This window comes from Doryrhamphus excisus, chromosome 20 (genome assembly GCF_030265055.1).
Source record: "Doryrhamphus excisus isolate RoL2022-K1 chromosome 20, RoL_Dexc_1.0, whole genome shotgun sequence".
Taxonomy (NCBI): domain Eukaryota; kingdom Metazoa; phylum Chordata; class Actinopteri; order Syngnathiformes; family Syngnathidae; genus Doryrhamphus; species Doryrhamphus excisus.
The window spans coordinates 13,445,224-13,465,989 of record NC_080485.1 but is presented as its reverse complement, the minus strand read 5'-3'; the positions used below and the strand labels follow the sequence as shown (position 1 = coordinate 13,465,989).

The 20,766-nt window shown below is 40.7% G+C and overlaps 2 protein-coding genes across 6 annotated transcripts in view; one reads left to right on the top strand and one right to left on the bottom strand.

Annotated features, from left to right (window-relative positions):
• Window positions 1-676: 676 nt before the first annotated feature.
• On the bottom strand, window positions 677-9,424 carry ndnfl (neuron-derived neurotrophic factor, like). Its single transcript, XM_058058516.1, has 4 exons — window positions 9,183-9,424; window positions 4,565-4,767; window positions 3,515-3,636; window positions 677-2,663 (listed from the first exon to the last, which is right to left on the bottom strand). Exons 2-4 carry the CDS (start codon window positions 4,735-4,737, stop codon window positions 1,303-1,305), a joined length of 1,656 nt encoding a protein of 551 aa, XP_057914499.1. The 5' UTR covers window positions 4,738-4,767; window positions 9,183-9,424; the 3' UTR covers window positions 677-1,302.
• A 10,315-nt stretch (window positions 9,425-19,739) lies between these two features.
• ccser2a (coiled-coil serine-rich protein 2a) overlaps window positions 19,740-20,766 on the top strand; it is a 50,095-nt gene continuing 49,068 nt past the window's right edge. For 4 of the 5 annotated variants that reach the window (XR_009120354.1, XM_058058272.1, XM_058058271.1 and 1 more), the window contains exon 1: window positions 19,740-20,392. The gene's annotated coding sequence lies outside the window, so the exon portion shown is untranslated. The remainder of the gene's footprint in view (window positions 20,393-20,766) is intronic. The other variant, XM_058058270.1, reaches the window with a different exon arrangement.

Below are 20,766 nucleotides of genomic sequence, written 5' to 3'. Positions count from 1 at the left end.
TGAGGCTAACTCGCTAGCTAGCAGCCGTCCAGAGTCTCTTTAGCATCATAGTTGTGTAAGCCGGTGTAAACAATGAATATAGTGTAATGGTGACTGTAGGGCTGTTGTTTCATGTTTACGGGGCTCTAAAAAAGTTAAAAGCTATATTTAGAAAGCCAGGTTTTATATACTCTAAGCACAAAACTATTCATTAACATAGAATCCTATATCGCGGATGTGTGTTGAACCAGTTAATTACTATGAAAGAGGGACAATTCTTATGTATTTTCGCAGTCTGCACATTTCTAGTAGGCCTACTGCACAACGTGATTATTAATAATTGACAGATTTATTGTTGTCTAAAAGCTCTCTGCAGCATCCATAATTTCTCAGTGGAAACAAAAAGCAAAATATGCACCTCTTCTGTAATGGGTGACTTATTATTTTTCTTGGCTGCAACTACTCACTCTAGAATTATGGAGTTTTTATGTGAAAAAAAGTATCAATGTGAGATCATGGACAGAAAAGCAATGATGCGTCAATGATGACATTTCCTGGTGCTGTATATCATAGCACTTACAAGGCATCCAATCAGAAAACACATACTTTATCCTTTCAAATTCCATTCACTTCAACTTGGGGGTTTATATACAAAGTATCAAGAGATTATGTTGAATTTAATAATAAATGACTTCAATAATTTTATATATAGTATAACATGGAAGTGCATGTATTGTATTAAGTATAGAGATACCCCAGTATTTATTGGTGCATTTGAAGCAACACAAGAATACATCAAAAACAATAATGAGGCTATAGCCACAAGTATTTTTTTTTCTTCCTGCTTCATGCAAAAGCAGAACACAAAGATACACACTTTGAACTAAGCATCTGTAGATTCCACCCGCCTGCGTCCGTACAATTCGCAGCACCGGAAATATACACTCCAACCCCCCTCCAATGTCTCAGATGTCATCCAATTATTATTACCCCATCTGTTGCTGTTGCATATTTGGCACGCAGTCGCTGTTGTTTTTGTGTTTGCACTCTACTTCACAAACCTCATCTGTCCTTTTTGTACCCATGCACCAAAACGAGCACTTGGACCGGTGCCGCATCGTTATCGGGATCGACGATGGAAAGCAACAATGAGCATCCTGTTGTAAATATTGTGAACGTTTGCTGGTGTCCAGATCACCCTCCTCTTCCTGTGAGAGTCCAACCATTGCTCCTCTGCGAGGGTGGACAACAGTCAAATGGCTTCATTCTCATGGTCAGTCTTTATAGCGTCTATTCCATAACCCTCCAATAGGGGGCAGTATTTCAGCATTCCTTCCTGGTCTTGACCGTCTTGCTGGCATACTTGATAGGGATCCCCCAGCGTCTCATTAAGTAGACATCAAACACATAAGTGGTCCCCGGCTCGAGGCTACCGATCACGGCTGTCGTGACTGCTCGCCTTGGATTCAGCTCCTGGAAATACTTGCACAGGACCCGCTCCGTATCGGAGCGGGACTCTGGGCCCAGACACGGTGCAGTTAAGGCGTCCGGGCCGAGCTTTCGCCTGTACACACAGTAGAGGCTCCTTTCCTCGGTGCCCATCCAAGCTAGAGTGACGCTGTTGCACCCACGCAAGCGGTTGAAGGATTTTACCTGCAAGGTGGACGGCAAGGACGGGACCCCTCTACGGTGGTAGGCTGAAGAGGTCTGCATTTTCACAGAAGCCGTAAGCCCCGCCGGTAAATTAGCAGTTGTGGTTCCTTCACTTTGCAAGTGGATGACATAGACCGGGCTTCCCTGCAGCCAAATCTGCACCAAGTCCTTCCCCACGGCCTGAGAAGTCAGAACAACACCTTTACTGGAGACGGTGACCTTGACCTTATCACCGCCGCCACAGCTCTGCAGGGTGAGGAGACCGTTCTGCTGCACGCCGTGTGGACGGAAGCTGAAGAACTGCTCTGAAGTGGAGCCTCTGTCGTGGAAGGTGACCCACCTCAGTTCACCTTCAGCCAACGTAGTAATGGACGGCCGCGCTTCCTCGTGCGTACGAGCGGCGGTGCCCTTGTAGGCGGCGCTGGTGCCGTTAACGCGGTCCATCACGAAAACGTCAAAGTAATACTGGGTGTCAGGCAGGAGCTCGGACACGGTGCAGACGCTCTCCGTCCCTTGACACGCACACTGGAGATCGGCGTCCGTTTCAGACTCCGCCTCCCACTGTTCCCACCACCATTCCTTCAGGATCGGCCACGCCATCACCCTCTTCTTCTTCTCCATCCTCCTTTTATCTTCCGCCTTCCTGGCGCTCTCCCGGGCCGCGCAAACACTGGGGAAGTTGCGTTCGGAATTAACCAGGACGCAGTATTCGTAACTCGTCTGAGGGACGCCTATCAGCGAGGTGCTGGGGGTCCAGCTGAGTGTGACGCTGGTCATCCCCACTCCGAGCGTGTGAACCCGAGTGTCAGCCGGAACCCGAGGGAAGGCCCCTGATATCCCGGGGCCTTGGTGAAGGTATACCGTGGCTCTGCTGCTTTGCTGTTTGGAACGCAGCCTCAGGATGTAGACGGACGCATGGGGGGATGCGGGGCCGCTGTAGGTGTCCGCAATGTTGCCAGAAAAGCTGTGTATTCTCTCTTCAGTCCCGGGACCCCTCCACCACACCTCGGGGATGCTCTTTTTGGAGCTCCCTATCAGGGAAAGAGGAAAGGAATCGTTTGAATAAACCATTATTATGAAATAATTTATCTTATTTCAGCTTCAAAATGATGAGATGTAGCAGTAATATTTTGTTATTTCAGTCCTACATTTGCACAGCATGCATCCAATTCACATCAGATGAATATTGAACACAAACCCAGTTTTTTTATACAGACTGGGAAATCTGGGAATTGAAGAAACCCAGTCGTCTTCATGTTCCTCTCCTTGCAGGCGAGGAGGAACCACTCGGCAAATGAAACGTTACAGAATCAAAGTGAATAATTTAGCTCCGGTCCAATTTGGAACGACGCAAACTGAATGATTGATGCGTCATTTTATAACGTCACTTCTCCAGAATGTGGACAAGATTGTCCCAGTCTCTTAGCATTGATGCTAATGCTAACAAAAGAGTTGTCCTAGCTGGTCCGTGATGCACAACATCAACCCTTTACATATTGTTGCTTTAAAGTGCACGTTAACATGGTGTCGGGGCTGCACGGTGGTCGAGTGGTTAGCACGCAGACCTCACAGCTAGGAAACTCGAGTTCAATCCCACCCTCGGTCATCTCTGTGTGGAGTTTGCATGTTCTCCCCGTGCATGCGTGGGTTTCCTCCCACATTCCAAAAACATGCTAGGTTAATTAGCGACTCCAAATTGTCCATAGGTATGAATGTGAGTGTGAATGGTTGTTTGTCTATATGTGCCCTGTGATTGGCTGGCCACCAGTCCAGGGTGTACCCCGCCTCTCGCCCGAAGACGGCTGGGATAGGCTCCAGCATTCCCCTGCATTCCCCTGCGACCCTCGTGAATGAATTAACATGGTGTCGGGGCGCCACTCACACTCCAGACTCTTGAGGGGTTTGTTCTTCAGAGTGCGGGCCGCCAAGGTCCACTCGATGGGGGGGTCGCATGGGCTGACGGTCAAAGACACGGTGGGGGTCTTCCTCAGCGTGAAGTACAGCCTGTGGAGGAAGGGACCAGGGTTGGATTCATTTTAATGCTATTCCAATAGCCAGCATTTGAAATACTGGAACCAAGTCTTCCAATCTTAATAAATTGACATCAAAGAGTTAAATGAAGAGCAGAAAAAAAATTGTGTTTAAACCAGGGGTCTCAAACACGCGGCCCGCGGGCCAAATGTGGCCCGCAGGACGTTAGTTTGAGGCCCCCGCCTTGATATGAAAGTTTAATGTTAGTGCAGGCCCGCGCAAGTTTGCTATGGATGCTGTATGGTATCAGAAAAAATTATTACGTTTGATTAATGTTCATGTTAAAAAGGTTAAATAACTGTTAATAGTTATCCTCCCTATCCGTGTGGAAGTGGTAAGTTTTTGGCTATTTAAGTTTAAAGGAAATAACTTGAAGGCTACCGTTTAGGTCGCTAGCTCTCTCGTTTGCGAGTTAGCATGTGTCTCAAGACGCTGCAGTTGCGCAATATGTTGTAAATAAAAAAAAGTATAAATGTGACTATAGTCGTGTTTTGTCATGTCTACAGGGCTCTAATAATGCTTTGTTCATTTTAATCTGAAAAAAATAATTTGTCTACCCACCAACTATATGTGGTTTCTTAAGTTTTTATTATTTGCCGTTTTATTATTATTATTATATTTATTTATTACTGATTGATTGATTTTCTTTATTCTTGATTTGTTTATTTATTTTTAAGATATTTTTTTTATTATATTAAGATGTTTTATCAGAGCTTTTATTGTTGAAAATCAGAACCAAAGCACTGAAAAAGTTTGTATATTTTTCTGTTTTTAATAAATGCGTTTTTAATAAAGGCCCAACGTTGCCCTAGCTCCAGTGGCCCCCAGGTAAATTGACTTTGAGACCCCTGGTTTAAACCTAAATATAATGAATGCATGGTACAATTGTAGTGTTGACTACCTGCGTGTCCGTCCTTTAGGTAAAGTCACAGTGGTGATCTTCCCCTCTGGTAGCCATGCGGTGGGTCGCAGGGGCACCTCGTTCTCCGGCGCCAAGGCCGAACTGACCAAGGACGTGCTCCAGAACAGCACCAGAACTGTCACCAAATACCCGAACAGGGACGTGAGTGCCATTTTTCATGCACTTTTTTTTTATTGCTTCACCTGCGGAGAGAAAGACACGAGGCAAAGGTCACATGTCATTTTCCCATTACCACTTACAGGATGGTTGGACACGTGTGTGTGTGTGTGTGTGTGGCACTTGCAGCACTTTTCACAGTGTGAGGTGTGGTTGAGAGTGACATTACACCTTCATGTCTATTTTTAGTCGAAGTGGTTCTCAGTGGACATTTTCTCAGCTGGAAGTCACACTCATGGTTATCCTTAGTGGGCGACGGCCATACCCTATAGACCAGGTGGACTCATTTTGTATATAATGTCAATACAAAGCCGTGCCTTCCTATTTTTACCGCTCCAAATCTGTTGCTCGTTCCCAAGTTTTGAAATGAAAGTCCCATGAGAGTCCACCCTCGGCCATCTCTGTGTGGAGTTTGCATGTTCTCCCCGTGCATGAGTGGGTTTTCTCCGGGTACTCCGGTTTCCTCCCACATTCCAAAAAAAACATGCTAGGTTAATTGGCGACTCCAAATTGTCCATAGGTATGAATGTGAGTGTGAATGGTTGTTTGTCTATATGTGCCCTGTGACCAGTCCAGGCTATACTCCGCCTCTCACCTGGAGACAGCTGGGATAGGCTCTAGCATACCCCCTGCGACCCTAATGGAAAATGGATGCATGATGGATGAACAGTAGAAATACAAACTGTAATATCGGAAAATATTATACAATTTGGTTGCACGGCGGTCGAGTGGTTAGCGCGCAGACGTCACAGCTAGGAGACCAGGGTTCAATTCCACCCTCGGCCATCTCTGTGTGGAGTTTGCATGTTCTCCCTGTGCATGCATGGGTTTTCTCCGGGTACTCCGGTTTCCTCCCACATTCCAAAAACATGCTAGGTTAATTAGCGACTCCAAATTGTCCATAGGTATGAATGTGAGTGTGAATGGTTGTTTGTCTATATGTGCCCTGTGATTGGCTGGCGGCCAGTCCAGGGTGTACCCCGCTAATGCTAATGTGTAAGTTTTCATGTAATGGGAGTGTAAAGCTGACTATAGGGGTGTTAGTGTTTGTTTAGAGGGCTCTAATAGTGATAAAAACCGTACTGTAAATCACTTTTCTATGCTTTCTATGCTATACTCCGGTTTCCTCCCACATTCCAAAAACATGCTCGGTTAATTAGCGACTCCAAATTGTCCATAGGTATGAATGTGAGTGTGAATGGTTGTTTGTCTATATGTGCCCTGTGATTGGCTGGCCACCAGTCCAGGGTATACCCCATCTCTCGCCCAAAGACAGCTGGGATAGGCTCCAGCACCCCATGTGACCCTCCTGAGGAAAAAGCAGTAGAAAATGAATGAATGAATGAATGAGTCCCATGAGAGCAGCAACAGAGGCGGGACGGGTCCTGTGTGAAAGTGGATCCCACATTGCCAGCCAGGACAGGGGTGTAAAGTAACACCCAGCACATACAATATCCCGCCAAAGTCCCACCAGTGGGACAAAAAGACACAATTTTATTTGTGTGAAAGAGTTAGCAAAAGTAGTGTGGGCTGTGCATTTGCTTTCTGACTTACTAAAATAAGTTTCTCTTCCATTCTTTCTGTCTATTTCCGTCCCGTGCAGGTGTATGCAACCCTGCTAGCGCGCTAACAGACTGCATGATTACAGGTCTGCGTGTACTTTTGCCTCCCCAGAGAGTCCACATTTGTTCAAAGTGACACCGTCTCTGCAAACACACACACACACACACATGCGAGAGTGTATTCCTCTAACAAGATGTTAGATGCCCCCGTGGATCACGGCGGAACAACGGAGGCGGCTACACAGACGCGACACATCTAAGTCTTGCGGGACGCTCTCGCTGAGCCACATCCAAAACCGGGAGCTACAAAGTGGCACAAAAAGAGGCGGCGGCTCATTATTCTCTCACTGAGCCGTGAAGCTTTAAGTGACAGACGTGCAGCAGGGAGGGGAACTGGAGGGATGTTGGATTCGGGAGTAATTAGAGGGGAAGGAAAAAAAGATGGTTGCAATCAGAAAGAATAAGAAAAACACTGGAGTAGGTTGCTGTTTTTAAAAGACTTAAGACATCCTCGGGACATTTTGTGCCATTCGGTTTGGTTTGGGTGAAATTTGCCAGAGCCTACTCATGTTTACATTTTGGAATTGTTTCTTCAGTTTGTCTTACATGTCAGCGCTACACAAAAAGTGACGCATTTGCTCCTCATGGCAGAAAATGTCCCATTTAAGAATGACATTCTTTACTTTAACAGTAGTTAACGTTTCTATTGGGCTGCACGGTGGACGAGTGGTCAGCTTGGAGACCTGAGTTCAATCTCTGCGGAGTTTGCATGTTCTCCCCGTGCATTTGTGGGTTTTCTTCGAGTACTCCGGTTTCCTCCCACATTCCAAAAAAACATGCTAGGTTAATTAGCAACTCCAAATTGTCCATAGGTATGAATGTGACCCGTGTTCGATTCCACCCTCGGCCATCTCTGTGTGGAGTTTGTATGTTCTCCCTGTGCATGTGTGCACGAAGACAGCTGGTATAGGCTCCAGCATAAACAACACAAAAATGGTTGTTTTACATGAAAACTATTTATTTACTAATATAACATCATTACTATTTACAAATTTCACATTTGGAACTGAGACCTGGGTTCAATTCCCCCCTCGGCCATCTCTGTGTGGAGTTTGCATGTTCTCCCCCGTGCATGCGTGGGTTTTCTCCGGGTACTCCGGTTTCCTCCCACATTCCAAAAAAACATGCTAGGTTAATTAGCGACTCCAAATTGTCCATAGGTATGAATGTGAGTGTGAATGGTTGTTTGTCTATATGTGCGCTGTGATTGGCTGGCCACCAGTCCAGAGTGTAGCAGTCATCTGGGATAGGCTCCAGCATACCCACGACCCTAGTGAGGATAAGCGGTAGAAAATGGAATAAATAAATAAAGTGTCAAAATATTAAGAATTTTCATCATTTTTATGAGGCCCGAGTTCGATTCCGCCCTCGGCCATCTCTGTGTGGAGTTTGCATGTTCTCCCCGTGCATGTGTGGGTTTTCTCCGGGTACTCCGGTTTCCTCCCACATTCCAAAAAAACATGCTAGGTTAATTAGCGACTCCAAATTGTCCATAGGTATGAATGTGAGTGTGAATGGTTGTTTGTCTATATGTGCCCTGTGATTGGCTGACCACCAGTCCAGGGTGTAGCAGTCATCTGGGATAGGCTCCAGCATACCCACGACCCTAGTGAGGATAAGCGGTCGAAAATGGAAAAAATAAATAAAGTGTCAAAATATTAAGAATTTTCATCATCTTTACGAGGCCGGAGTTTGATTCCGTCCTCGGCCATCTCTGTGTGGAGTTTGCATGTTCTCCCCGTGCATGCGTGGGTTTTCTCCGGGTACTCCGGTTTTTCCTCCCACATTCCAAAAACATGCTAGGTTAATTAGCGACTCCAAATTGTCCATAGGTATGAATGTGAGTGTGAATGGTTGTTTGTCTATATGTGCCCTGTGATTGGCTGGCCACCAGTCCAGGGTGTACCCCGCCTCTCGCCCGAAGACAGCTGGGATAGGCTCCAGCACCTCCCGCGACCCTCGTGAGGAAAAAGCGGTAGAAAATGAATGAATGAATGAATGAATGATCGAACCCCTTTGCTGCTTATAACGACCTTCTTCCAAAATGCTAGTCAAAGATCTATAAGACAGCGGCATTCTGCTGTTTTTAAGGACTCTGCTGTACTGCAAAAAACACTGGTCAAAGATCTTCCATATGGCTTGTTCGAGTGGAATGTAAGAGTTTTCCAGGCCTTCTCATGGTTTAAGGATAACTGACTGATGCCCTCACAGACATCTCCGTCCACATTATGTGATGTGTTTCTCTAAATTGCAGCCCCGCTGATGAAATATGCATTCGGCTCCTCAGCAGCTGAATTTTCATAAGGCAAAAAAAAAAAAAAAAACAGGGAGGGCAGGAGCTTAGTGAAGTTAACCAGCGGCCTCTATAAATACACACTTGAAGGACTGCAGCTCACCACTTCTTTTAAAATAAAATGAAACATATCTTTTTTTTTCCCTTGTTTTTTTTTTTTTTTTTTTTTTTATTCCTGTGCTGAGATGGAAGCCAGAGGGACAGACAGGTTGGGAGCCGTGTGGTATCCGTTCACACGTTGTATTCTTCTATCTCCTCTCTGCCGGGACCATCTGCCTTCTGTTATTTGTGGGCAGGGACGGATTAAGTTGCACTAGGAAGGGGGGTGGAGTGTGGTGGTGGTGGTGGAGGGTGGTTGGAGAGGGTTTGATTGCATCCCCAAAGAGGACGGTTGACAAGGTGACGGGTGCCGTGCAACTTGAGGTTGTCCTCATTGTGGCGTCGCAAAGCACGAGGTCAAACACAACATGCGCGCATGCAAAAAAAACAAGCCCAACAAGTTCAATAGCAACAACACATGTCTTACCGTCTCCTCCGCCGTGCAGGCTCCTCACCGGGATGGCATCAAGTCAGGGATGGAGGAAGAAGAAAAAGAAGAAGAAGAAGAGGAGTGGATGACAGTGAGAAGAGGAGGAGCGACTGTTTCTTCTTCTCTTCTCACACACGTGGAGGTTTGTCCTGCTGTTAAACGTCAATGTCATCAGGTCCGCCTCCAAGCCCCTCCCTCCTTGCTCTCTTCTCTTGTGTGTTTACCTCCTGGTTGTGTGTGTGTGTGTGTGTGTGTGAAGATGATGAGGTCATTGGATGCAGGAGGAAGTTAATTCTCTTCATCCAGCTCGCTGTGCGATAACATCTGTATGTATTAAAAAACCAGGCAGGCTGCTGCTTCTGATGCTGCTGCTGCTGCTGCAGGCGGCGTGTTGTTCAGAGGTGACTTTGTGGGCCGCTTATCACCTGCTTAATCAAGGCCCGCCTCTAATTGAACATGTTTAAATGCAAAGAAAAAGCCCATCAGACACTTCATGGATTTTATGCCAATGTGTTTTGTGTGTGTGTGTGGTGACTTTAAACTAATGAAAATGTCCGTAATGGGGAATTTCAAACTTCCCAATAGGATTCATGTACGTCACCTTGGCTTTTTTTTACACAGCAGAGGTAATTTCCAACATGCTTAACAAACTTATATTGTTTACACTTCTACAATCCAACATGGCTGAAAAGAAGCAGGAAGAAGCAGAGCGTATTTAAACCTATCCTACTAGTCACGTCGTGTCTTAATAAGTACATCATAAATGAAGAGGTGGAGTCAGTGAAATTATTCGGTCAAGCAAATCAAATAATTTCAATAAATAAAAGATATAATCTACTAAAAATAATACAAATAAAATAAATAAAAATGTCACCTAAACATTGTATAATGCATATAAATAAATAGAAATTTAGTAGCATAAAGTTGACATATTAAATAAAAAAGGCATTAATATAATATTATTAGAAACAAACAAAATGATAATTTTGGGGAAATTAGGTTGAGGAAAAAGTTAGAATGTCACCAGAATAAAGTCAAAATATAATGATAATAATTTCATTAATAACCTCAAATAATCCCATCTCAAAATTTACAAAGTTGGAAAATTACATTAAAAACATCAGAAATGGAAAAAAAAACAGATGGAATTTTAGGAGAATTAACTCAGAATAGTATGCGGAAAAATCATTTTAGGAGCGAGTTGAAATACTAAAGAAAAGTAATTTTTTAAAAAGTTGTAATATGAGAAATAGGTAGTATTCTTAAAAGTTGGAAAAAGTTCAAACATGAAATAAAGTGAAAATATTATGGGAATTAAATATATGTAAGATAAGATGGAAAAAAATGCAACATTCATACTAATAGTCTTTTTCAGTCTTTGACAAATATATAACATCTTAGCGTATCAATATGTGTTGCTTTGCAAAATATCATATATATATATATCAAATATATATAAGTGGCTCTCAATGGAAAAGTTATGGAAACAATAATCAATGAAATATAGATACATTAATGAAATTTGACTTGCATATTACTCCAACAGTATAAGATTTCCAAATACGTATTTATATACTATAATCAATAACAAATAAGTACACAGGGATGTCCGATATTAGCTTTTTTGGCTGAAAACCGATATGCCAATATTGATACCGATATCAGCTACCGATTCCGACTGATATCACATTTTTATGCGGATATCTGGCCGATAATTACCGTACCGATAATTGTCGGACATATGTAATAAAAACATATTTCAAATGAGAATGAATATACATTCATTCATTCATTTTCTACCGCTTATCCTCATGAGGGTCATGGGGGGGTGCTGGAGCCTATCCCAGCTGTCTTCGGGCGAGAGGCTTCACTTTTTTATGATTTCCCAACTAAATCCTTGTGAGAACACGCTGCAACCATAAGACTGTGCAGGGTGACACAAACAGGAAGTGGGCTCCATACAGGGGGGTGCGGCCATATTGCAAGCTCTGTGTCCTCCGCCTAGAGGTCAAGTGTGTCTCTCAGGGGAATGCGGGGGCTTTTGATATTCACACAAAAGGCCAGCTTCGCTCTCTCTTCAGCTTCTTAATTATAATCATCAGAAAAATAGGAGACCCCCCCTGCCCTAAACACCTCCCCCTCCTACGATGTGGCCTCTCTGAGCAGGTACTCCACTATCGAGGACCCCCCCTCACACCAACAACCCACCCTCCAAGGGGGTACATTTTCTATCCTTCCTTCCCTCCGCCTTTCAAGTGCAGCCTCCAAGGAATGGAGAGCGCTATGAATAAACGTGTCACTACGGCCGCTCTTAGTGCTTTTTAATGGAGGGCCCTTTGCGGCCGGGCTGGACCCGCCTTCAAAGTTTTTTCCACTCTGGTTTGGTCTCCGCTTGTTGGCCCGCTTCGTGCAGCCGCTAAGAAGTTCTGAAAGTCGCCGGTCTGGCGGCGCAAGATAGGAGAAGGGGGGTGGGGGGGGGGGTGCTTTTGAAGATGGATGGTGATTAATTAACCTTGGAGGGATTCAAAGGATGTGGAATATGTCTTAGATGTTTTTTTTTAACTCTTTATTGGCCAAGAAACTACATTTGGTTACTGAAGTTAATAACGTCTCAAGGTAGATAATTATATATAATATAGAATTATTATTACAATGTTATACAATATATATACTGTATATAATTTAAATAATTTCATGCTAATATTATTAAAGGTAATGATACAGTACTTTGATATGAATGGTGAATTGATGTGACAGCGAGGCGTTCAGGGCCTTGAATGTGACTTTCGAAGAATGGTATTTTGTTATATTATTCATTCATTCATTCATTTTCTACCGCTTTTTCTTCACGAGGGTCACGGGGGGTGCTGGAGCCTATCCCACCCTAAGGGAGGGTGTCCAAAGTGCAGCCCGGGGGCCATTTAAAAAGTAGCACACTTAAAAAGTAGAATTTAACATTCATTTATTCATTTTCTACCGCTTATCCTCACAAGGGTCGCGGGGGGTGCTGGAGCCTATCCCAGCTGTCTTCGGGCTGGACTGCCAATCACAGGGCACATATAGACAAACAACCATTCACACTCACATTCATACCTATGGACAATTTGGAGTCGCTAATTAACCTAGCATGTTTTTTTGGAATGTGGGAGGAAACCGGAGTACCCGGAGAAAACCCACGCATGCACGAGGAGAACATGCTAACTCCACATAGAGATAGCCGAGGGTGGAATTGAACCCTAGTCTCCTTGCTGTGAGGTCTGCGCTAACCACTCGTCCACCGTGCCGCCTGTAGATAATTATATATAATATATAGTTATTATTACAATGTTATACAATATATATACTGTATATAATTGAAATAATTTCATGCTAATATTATTAAAGATAATGAATGAATTGATGTGACAGCGAGGCGTTCAGGGCCTTCGATGTGACTTTCGAAGAATGATATTTTATAATATTAATCATTGTTATTATATTTATTGTGTGATTAGCTGGTCCGGAGACAACACATAGTTCCACTGCTTTATAGTGATGCATTCAGGGACCTAGACGTGACTTTCTAAGTTACTTCCTACTGGTATATTTCATTATATTCCATTATTATTGCCATTATCTGTCTTAGCTGATAGGCTGGTTCATTTCAATGACTGTACTGTCTCATAATGTGATGCATTCAGGGTCCTTACGGAGCCTTCCCTTAATGTAATTTATTATACTTTCCCTTACATTTGACCATGAAGTGATGGATCCTTTTCCTCTCGTTGAATCTCTCTCTTCATGACCGGCCTGAATATTTTGTTTGATCCACCCCCTCGCTTGTGTGGCCATTTAATAATTAATGGACTTACATGGAGTCATCTAGCTAGCGAGCTAGCTAGCTATCTATCTATCTATCTGCAGGGCGCTGATGTTAAATCTCACTTGTCATAATTGCAGCAAAAGCAGCTTTTCATGTATTATTGATGGGCGCTTACAAGCTATATATAATGCAGAGATAACCGATGGAGGACTAGCATGTATTAAATATCACGTTCTAGGGTTGGGGGGTGGGGGACCGGGGGGGGGGGGGGGGGGTCTCATTTGGGCTATTAATGATGCCGCCACTTCCTCGTGCGGGAGATTGACAGTGACTTAAACGGGAATCTTTATTCGCCAAAGACGTATCATCAGCAGGCGCCCATCTGCTCTCTCTGGTCCAAGTGTGTCACACATGACTCGGGTGACAAGGTTAAAGGGGGGTGGCGAGTGGGTGGCGCCATACATCATCTGTGGCTCCTTACATCCACTCCGAGGTGTGACATGAGGGGCTCGTTTGTAAGGCAAAGCAGGATTAGGCCGATCCATCTCATCTTTTCGAGGGGGGGGCATAAGGAAGAGATGCTGTCCCAGAAGTAATGAGAGGAATTCTATTAGCAAAGTGTGTCTATCCCTATCATTCTATATTTATGTATGTATATGTATATGTATGTTTCTCACATAAAGAAAAGCCTTACTTGCCCCACGGGGGAAATACAAGATTATAAAAATTTATATTAAACGCTCGTCACTCATTATTAGCAAATTAATGACTTTTTCCCTGCACTTACCAACTAAAGTGCATCATTAGTTCACTGTTTGTGTAACATGCTGCATGTAAACATGTTATTGTTATCATACCTTAAGGGAGGGTGTCCAAAGTGCAGTCCGCGGGCCATTCGCAGCACACTTAAAAAGTTGAATTTAACATTCATTCATTTTCTACCGCTTATTCTCACAAGGGTTGCAGGGGTGCTGGAGCCTATCCCAGCTGTCTTCGGGCTGGACTGGTGGACAGCCAATCACAGGGCACATATAGACAAACAACCATTCACACTCACATTCATACCTATGGACAATTTGGAGTCGCTAATTAACCTAGCATGTTTTTGGAATGTGGGGGAGAACATGCAAACTCCACACAGAGATACCCGAGGGTGGAATCAAACTTGGGTCTCCTAGCTGCAAAGCCTGCATGCTAACTACCCGTCCGCCGTGCAGCCAGAATTAACATTCATTCATTCATTTTCTACTGCGTACTTAACAAGGGTCATGGGGGTGCTGGAGCCTATCCCAGCTGTCTTCGGGCGAGAGTCGGGGTACACCCTGGACTGGTGGCCAGCCAATCACAGGGCACAAAGAGACAAACAACCATTCACACTCACATTCATACCTTTTACCTACAATTTGGAGTCGCTAATTAACCTAGCATGTTTTTGGAATGTGGGGAGAACATGCAAAGATAACCGAGACTGGAATCGAACTCAGGTCTCCGAGCTGCAAAGCCTGCATGCTAACCACTCGACCACCGTGCACACAGAATTATAAATAAATAAAATTATAAATAAAATAAAAAAAAATATTTTTTTTAATATAAAATATTTTTGAAAAACCACGATAGAGCGAGGGTGCGATGTTCGAACGGTGAACGACTCTACTTTTGTTATCTTGTGTCTGTTTTATGCTGTGTTTTTACCAACCCTCCATGTCCTTTGATGATATGCGGGGCACCGCAGCTTTCTGCCCCCATGAATTCTGCTTAGCAACAAGTGACCAATCAGATTGCTGCTCCTAAAGTCGAGCCAATGCTGAATCATTTCAGTTTTATTTTGTAACAGAGAACTGTTGAAAAATGTTGTGCTCTTTTATTTACATATAAACGTATGCTGAGATTTTAGCATGTACTGTATCATGTGTGGTAATTTTGCATTAGGGGCAATCGAGGCAGTGCCCCTCCATCTCCAGCAGATCATGTTTAGGTGAAGATTGAATTACAGTAAATTACTTGAAATTAATGCTTAGAAAAATTTGTGTTTTTGGAGTCATTTCCTCTCTGCTCCTTGCCGACTCTCCCTGTCCTTTGTTACGCTGTGCAGGGCAGTGGAACCATTATGTCGACTTTTATGTTTCTTTTGCGTGTGAGGTAAAATAGGATGGAAATTTGGTTTAAATTGTAAAACAGATTATATTACATACCAGGACCGGAAATTAAGGGCAAGTGGGGCAGTGCCCCTCCATATCCATCAGGTTCAACTGCTCTTTTTGCAGCTTTTCCTCCGCTCTCAGCCGTCCCTTCCCCCCCTTCTTCTCCTCCATCCTGCCTTCCTCCTCATTTGCCATCCATTTTTTATTCATTACTCCCATTTACAACCCCATTTTTTCACAAACACACTTTGTACTTTTCACTCAGCGCTCTCGGCCTCTGATTCTTTCCGTCTTTTATTATCTTGTCTTTTATCCGCTCACGTCTCCTTGTAGCTCATACATTTCACTGTTCTTTATTAGCTGCTGTCAATATATTCTTCTTTTTTTAAAGGCTTATTTACAGCATTCCTTATTGGGGATCCGCTCCCTTGTAACACAAATGTCAGCGACTTTATTGAACAATCCTCGCAAGGCAGCGTGTGTCCGCACGATCTTGTCTATTTGAATGCAGGCTTGCACAGACGAGTGCATAAATCAAAGATATATTGCGGAATAAAAGAGCTGAGTGAGCGGTGAATACGTTCCATGATGAAAGCAGAGAACGCTTGGAAAACTTTTTAAGACCCTAAAGTAGACTTTTGGATGAAAAAGTCTTCTTTGCACATTGGAACTTTAGCCAAATAAGGTAACCAGTGCTCGGTATGATGCAATGATGCAAACTACAGCCACAATAATTGACATAATAATAGACATACGTCATACATCTCATTAGATTGTGTCATAATCCATAGGAATTAATCTGGATACCGTGTAGCGATACGATTAAATAGATAGCAAATCTCCCAAATTAGTGCAAGCCCCTCGGGGAGAAACAAACCCTAATGACACCATCAGACTTATTTAATGGAGTCTGTAAAAAAGTCTGTAAAAAATATATATATAAAGGTAAAATAAAATACATTAAAATATTTTTTTAAAGAAACTAAATACATGTAAATATAAATTTTAATATATTTAAAAAAAATTAATTTGTGATTTATTATTTTTCAAGTTTTAACATTAAAAAATTACTATATATACATATATATATATGTATATATATATAAAGGTAAAATAAAATAAATAAAAATATTTTTTTTAAATAATTTTTTTTTAAATGTCAGGATGAGTGGAGCTAATAAAGACTTATTGAATCTTTAATGAATGACTGTATTTTAAAAAATTACTAAAAATATATATATATAAATGTAAAATAAAAATAAATAAAAATATTTTTTTAAAAGAAAGTAAATACATGTAAATATAAATTTTAATATATTTTAAAAAATAATTTGTAATGTATTATTTTTCAAGTTTTAACATAAAAAATTACTATATATATATATATATATATATATATATATATATATATATATATATATATAAATAAAGGTAAAATAAAAATAAAAAAATATATAAAAAAAAAACTTTTTTAAAATGTCAGGATGAGTGGAGCTAATAAAGACTTATTGAATCTTTAATGACTGACTGTATTTTACAACATCGGCAAGCTGCAGGATGAAGAAAAAAAAATTGCTTTAGAGACGACAAAATCAGGCTTTGGGAGCGACATTCCAGCATATGGTCACATGACCCTCAACGCAGCATGTTAATTAAAGGGTATGTTGACTTTATACATGCATGCACTCTGATCAGAGCCGACCCGACCATCACCCCCCCCGCCCCCTTCCATCTGCAGGTTACAACATTGGTTTTAATTTGCAAGATAACATGTTTCATTATTAACCCTTATTTAATATTAAAATATTCAGTTTTTATATTATTTCAAAAGGTTATAGCTTGAATATGATAATAGATAACACAAACACGTGCAGTCGTTCACTTCACCCCCATGAAGGGTACGCCGTCAATTTGTGTGAAGCCATGGGCAGCGTGGGTAATAAACATTATCATTGCTGGGAATGGCTTGACTTTGACACTGCAGACTGTGACACTCCGTGTGTGTGTGTGTGTGTGTGTGTGTGTGTGTGTGTGACATGATGGTATGTCAGAAGTGTGAACATCCAGACTGAAGACAGATCTAGAAGATGATGTAGGAGGGTGGAGGAGGATGGAGGATACAGGAAACAGGGCTTGTCATGGCGGATGGAGGGATGGATGTCACGCAGAGAGAGAGAGAGAGAGAGAGAGAACAGCATGGTGGGAGGCGCTGCCTGGTTTCCGTGTGACATTTTTAACCCTTGTTGTGTCAGCCATGAAAGCCACATATGGATGGTGTTGCATGGCGCAAATGTATAGCACGGGCAAGCATGCGTGGTTATTAAAAAGCACAGAGGCCGCCGACAAGGCTCAAATGTTGGTTTGAAATGTAGCATCTTAATAGTTAAAAAAATCCACAAAAAAGCAGAAAATTTCACATAAATGTTGAATTTAAATTACTATTAAATTCAATCAACAAACATTTTAAAAGATGCATTAAATAAAATAAGACAATTCAATAAAATAAATGCTGAGTCTGGATCAGATCCTGTAAAAAAAATCATTATATTTATTATTTTAAGTTTTTAATATTTAAGTTTCAACATTCAAAAAATACAATATATATATATATATATATATATATATATATATATATATATATATATATATATATATATAATATATATATATATATATATATATATAATATATATATATATATATATATATTTTAAAAGAAACTAAATACATGTAAATATAAATTTTAATATATTTTTAAAAATGTAATTTGTAATTTATTATTTTTCAAGTTTAACATAAAAAATTACTTAAAAAAAATATATATATATAAAGGTAAAATAAAAATAAATAAAAATATATTTTTTAAAGAAACTAAATACATGTAGTAAATATAAATTTTAATATATTTTAAAAAATTTAATTTGTAATTTATTATTTTTCAAGGTTTAACATTAAAAAATTACTAAAAATATATATCTAAAGCTAAAATAAAAATAAATATAAATATTTTTAAAAAAAGAAACTAAATACATGTAAATATAAATTTTTATATATTTTAAAAAAAATTATTAAATCCAAATAATATGTAATTACATTTTTAAAATATTTTTAAATAACATCCTCAATGTTTTTTTTATCTGAATTTGCCCCCAAATTGAATTTGTCCTTCTTTAGCATCTAATACAAGCTTTAATACATAAAAATAGTCTGTGTATTACTAAGACCCAATCAAACAATACCTACAAACTAGCACCAACAAAAAATAACCTTTTTAAAAAAATAATAATAATGGAAAGCAGTTGGCTACTTGTGTTACAAGCAAGGACAAGCCACAAGAGAGTCTTAAATTACACCCCCATTCAGCCTCTCATTGAATAATTTAGTGCTTATTGACATTGTGTGTACTGTCCAGCGTCCACGTTAACGAGCGCAAAAAGGGACAAGAACACGTCGTCGGTCTTTATTGTGGACTCATGTTGCTCGACATGGTGAGAGTGTCTGGGGTCCAAAACTACAGTGAACTCAGGTTTCATTAGGGGAGGACACAGATCCCTTCGTCTTTGTTTTTCAACTTTCACTTATCTACGGAGCCTGTATTAGTTTTCAAGGATTTAGTAGGATTTGGAAAAAAAAATCCAAAACAATCAGAAACAAGTGCAGTACACACTCCAAAACACTGGGGGCAGCGCCTTGTTTCCTGCAACAATGTGATGAATAATAATAATTATTGTCATTTTGTGTTTTTTTTCTTCTCGTTCTGATGTATTTTGCTACTTGCTCTAAAAAAAACAAAAAAATGACCAACTCTTGTTACATTTCTAAATAAATTAAAAATCAAAAAATAAATTTATAAAAAAAAACATGCAACTCTTCATATGTAATTACCCTTAATAAAAAATAAATTAAGGCAAACCACACAGATCACTTCGATAAATAATTTATTGAAAGATTTCCTAAAAGTTAATTCATTCATTCGTTTACCACTTAGCTCACGAGGATCGCGGGCATGCTGGAGCCTATCCCAGCTGTCTTCGAGTCGCCAATTAACATAACATGAATGTTTTTGGAATGTGGGAGGAAACCGGAGTACCCGGAGAAAACCCACAAGAAGAACATGCAAACTCCACACAGATGCCTGAGGTTGGAATCAAACTTGGGTCTCCTTGCTGTGTGGCCTACGTAATAAAAGTTCAGTTATATATATATATTTTATTTTATATATATTTATGTCACATTCATGTGTTATTACAAGGTGGAATTTTTGTATTTATCTTTTTTAAACATGCAAAGCAAAAAAAAAATATTAAACAAATATCCTAAATAAAATAGAAGTTAATATTCCAAAGCAAAAAATACAGTATACAGTCACACCTCACTATAAAAGTAAAATGCTTCTCTCTGGTGGTTAAGTTTGAGAATTACACTTTCGCGAATTCATTTCAATTAGCAGTGAGTGAGGTACAGTAAAATTTTTACATTTTTATTCAGATATATGTGTTACATGCTGTCGTTTTATAACATTTATTTACAGTGTTTTTTGACGGGTGACTTTAAACTAAAATGAGAGAAAAAAATGCTTTTTCCCGATGACGTCATATCTACGGCAAGCGAAAAGACTTTACCGGAAAAGGACGAAAAACAGGGAAAACGAGGACGCTTCTACAATAATTATTATTTCCGTAAACAAACTGATAATATTAAAATTGTAGCCTTTCGAGGTGGAAGGAACCACTGCAAGTTGCCGGTGATAGACTCGCTCCGCCCCGCTGGAGCTGGAGGGGATTTGGGAGTGAGAGAAGCCTTAGGGTGGCTACTACTAGGTAGTAGTATTACTAGTGATGATCGTCTACTACTACAAGTAGGGTGTTTACATCGCTTGGATTTAATTTTGAGCCTTTTCGTGGTTTTTTTTAGGACGGTTTTGCTTACTCTGGAATCAGAACGGATGCTTCTTTCACACATGAATGCCCGACATCATGCTTGATGCCCGGCTGTGGAAGAAGTAGCTGCGTTGCCTGGAAGAATCCGTCTGGAGCTTGGCTGCTACTTCCCAGCATTTCCTCCACTTTGTTACCGTTATTTTCATCTTTTCTTTTTTCGTACTCTACAAGAGTAACAAGAGTAAAGTGCTTCCATGTTTAAATGGAAGCAACTTCATGTGACTTAAATATAAATACGGTTTATTGAACTTGTGCAAGCTAACCTAGCTAACACTACAACCAACAAGAGAACTGTTTACTACTTCCTGTTTGTTCCAAATTTAGGTAAGTACAATGAAACTGCTTATTCATGTCATTTTTGTTGTTTTGTTTACTGTAATTTAATGTGAATCATCTAAATGCGTAAAAAATTGTGATTTTCTGACGTCAATGAACGCAACTTCACATAAGGAGTCACGTGACTGCTTTAAAAGGCTACATAATGAAGATAAACTGAAGTAGCCTAGCACCGTATAGCACAATAACAAGTTGTTTTTTAATATTATTTACCTCATGTAACTCAATGAGGCTGCCAAAATGGTTAGAAACAGCATTTTGTGTCATGAACTTGTACTTTTGTAACCACTAAAATAAGGATATTGTCAATTTTAATGGTTCAAGTTGACTTTTGACCATAATAATAATCAAACTGGGCCTGG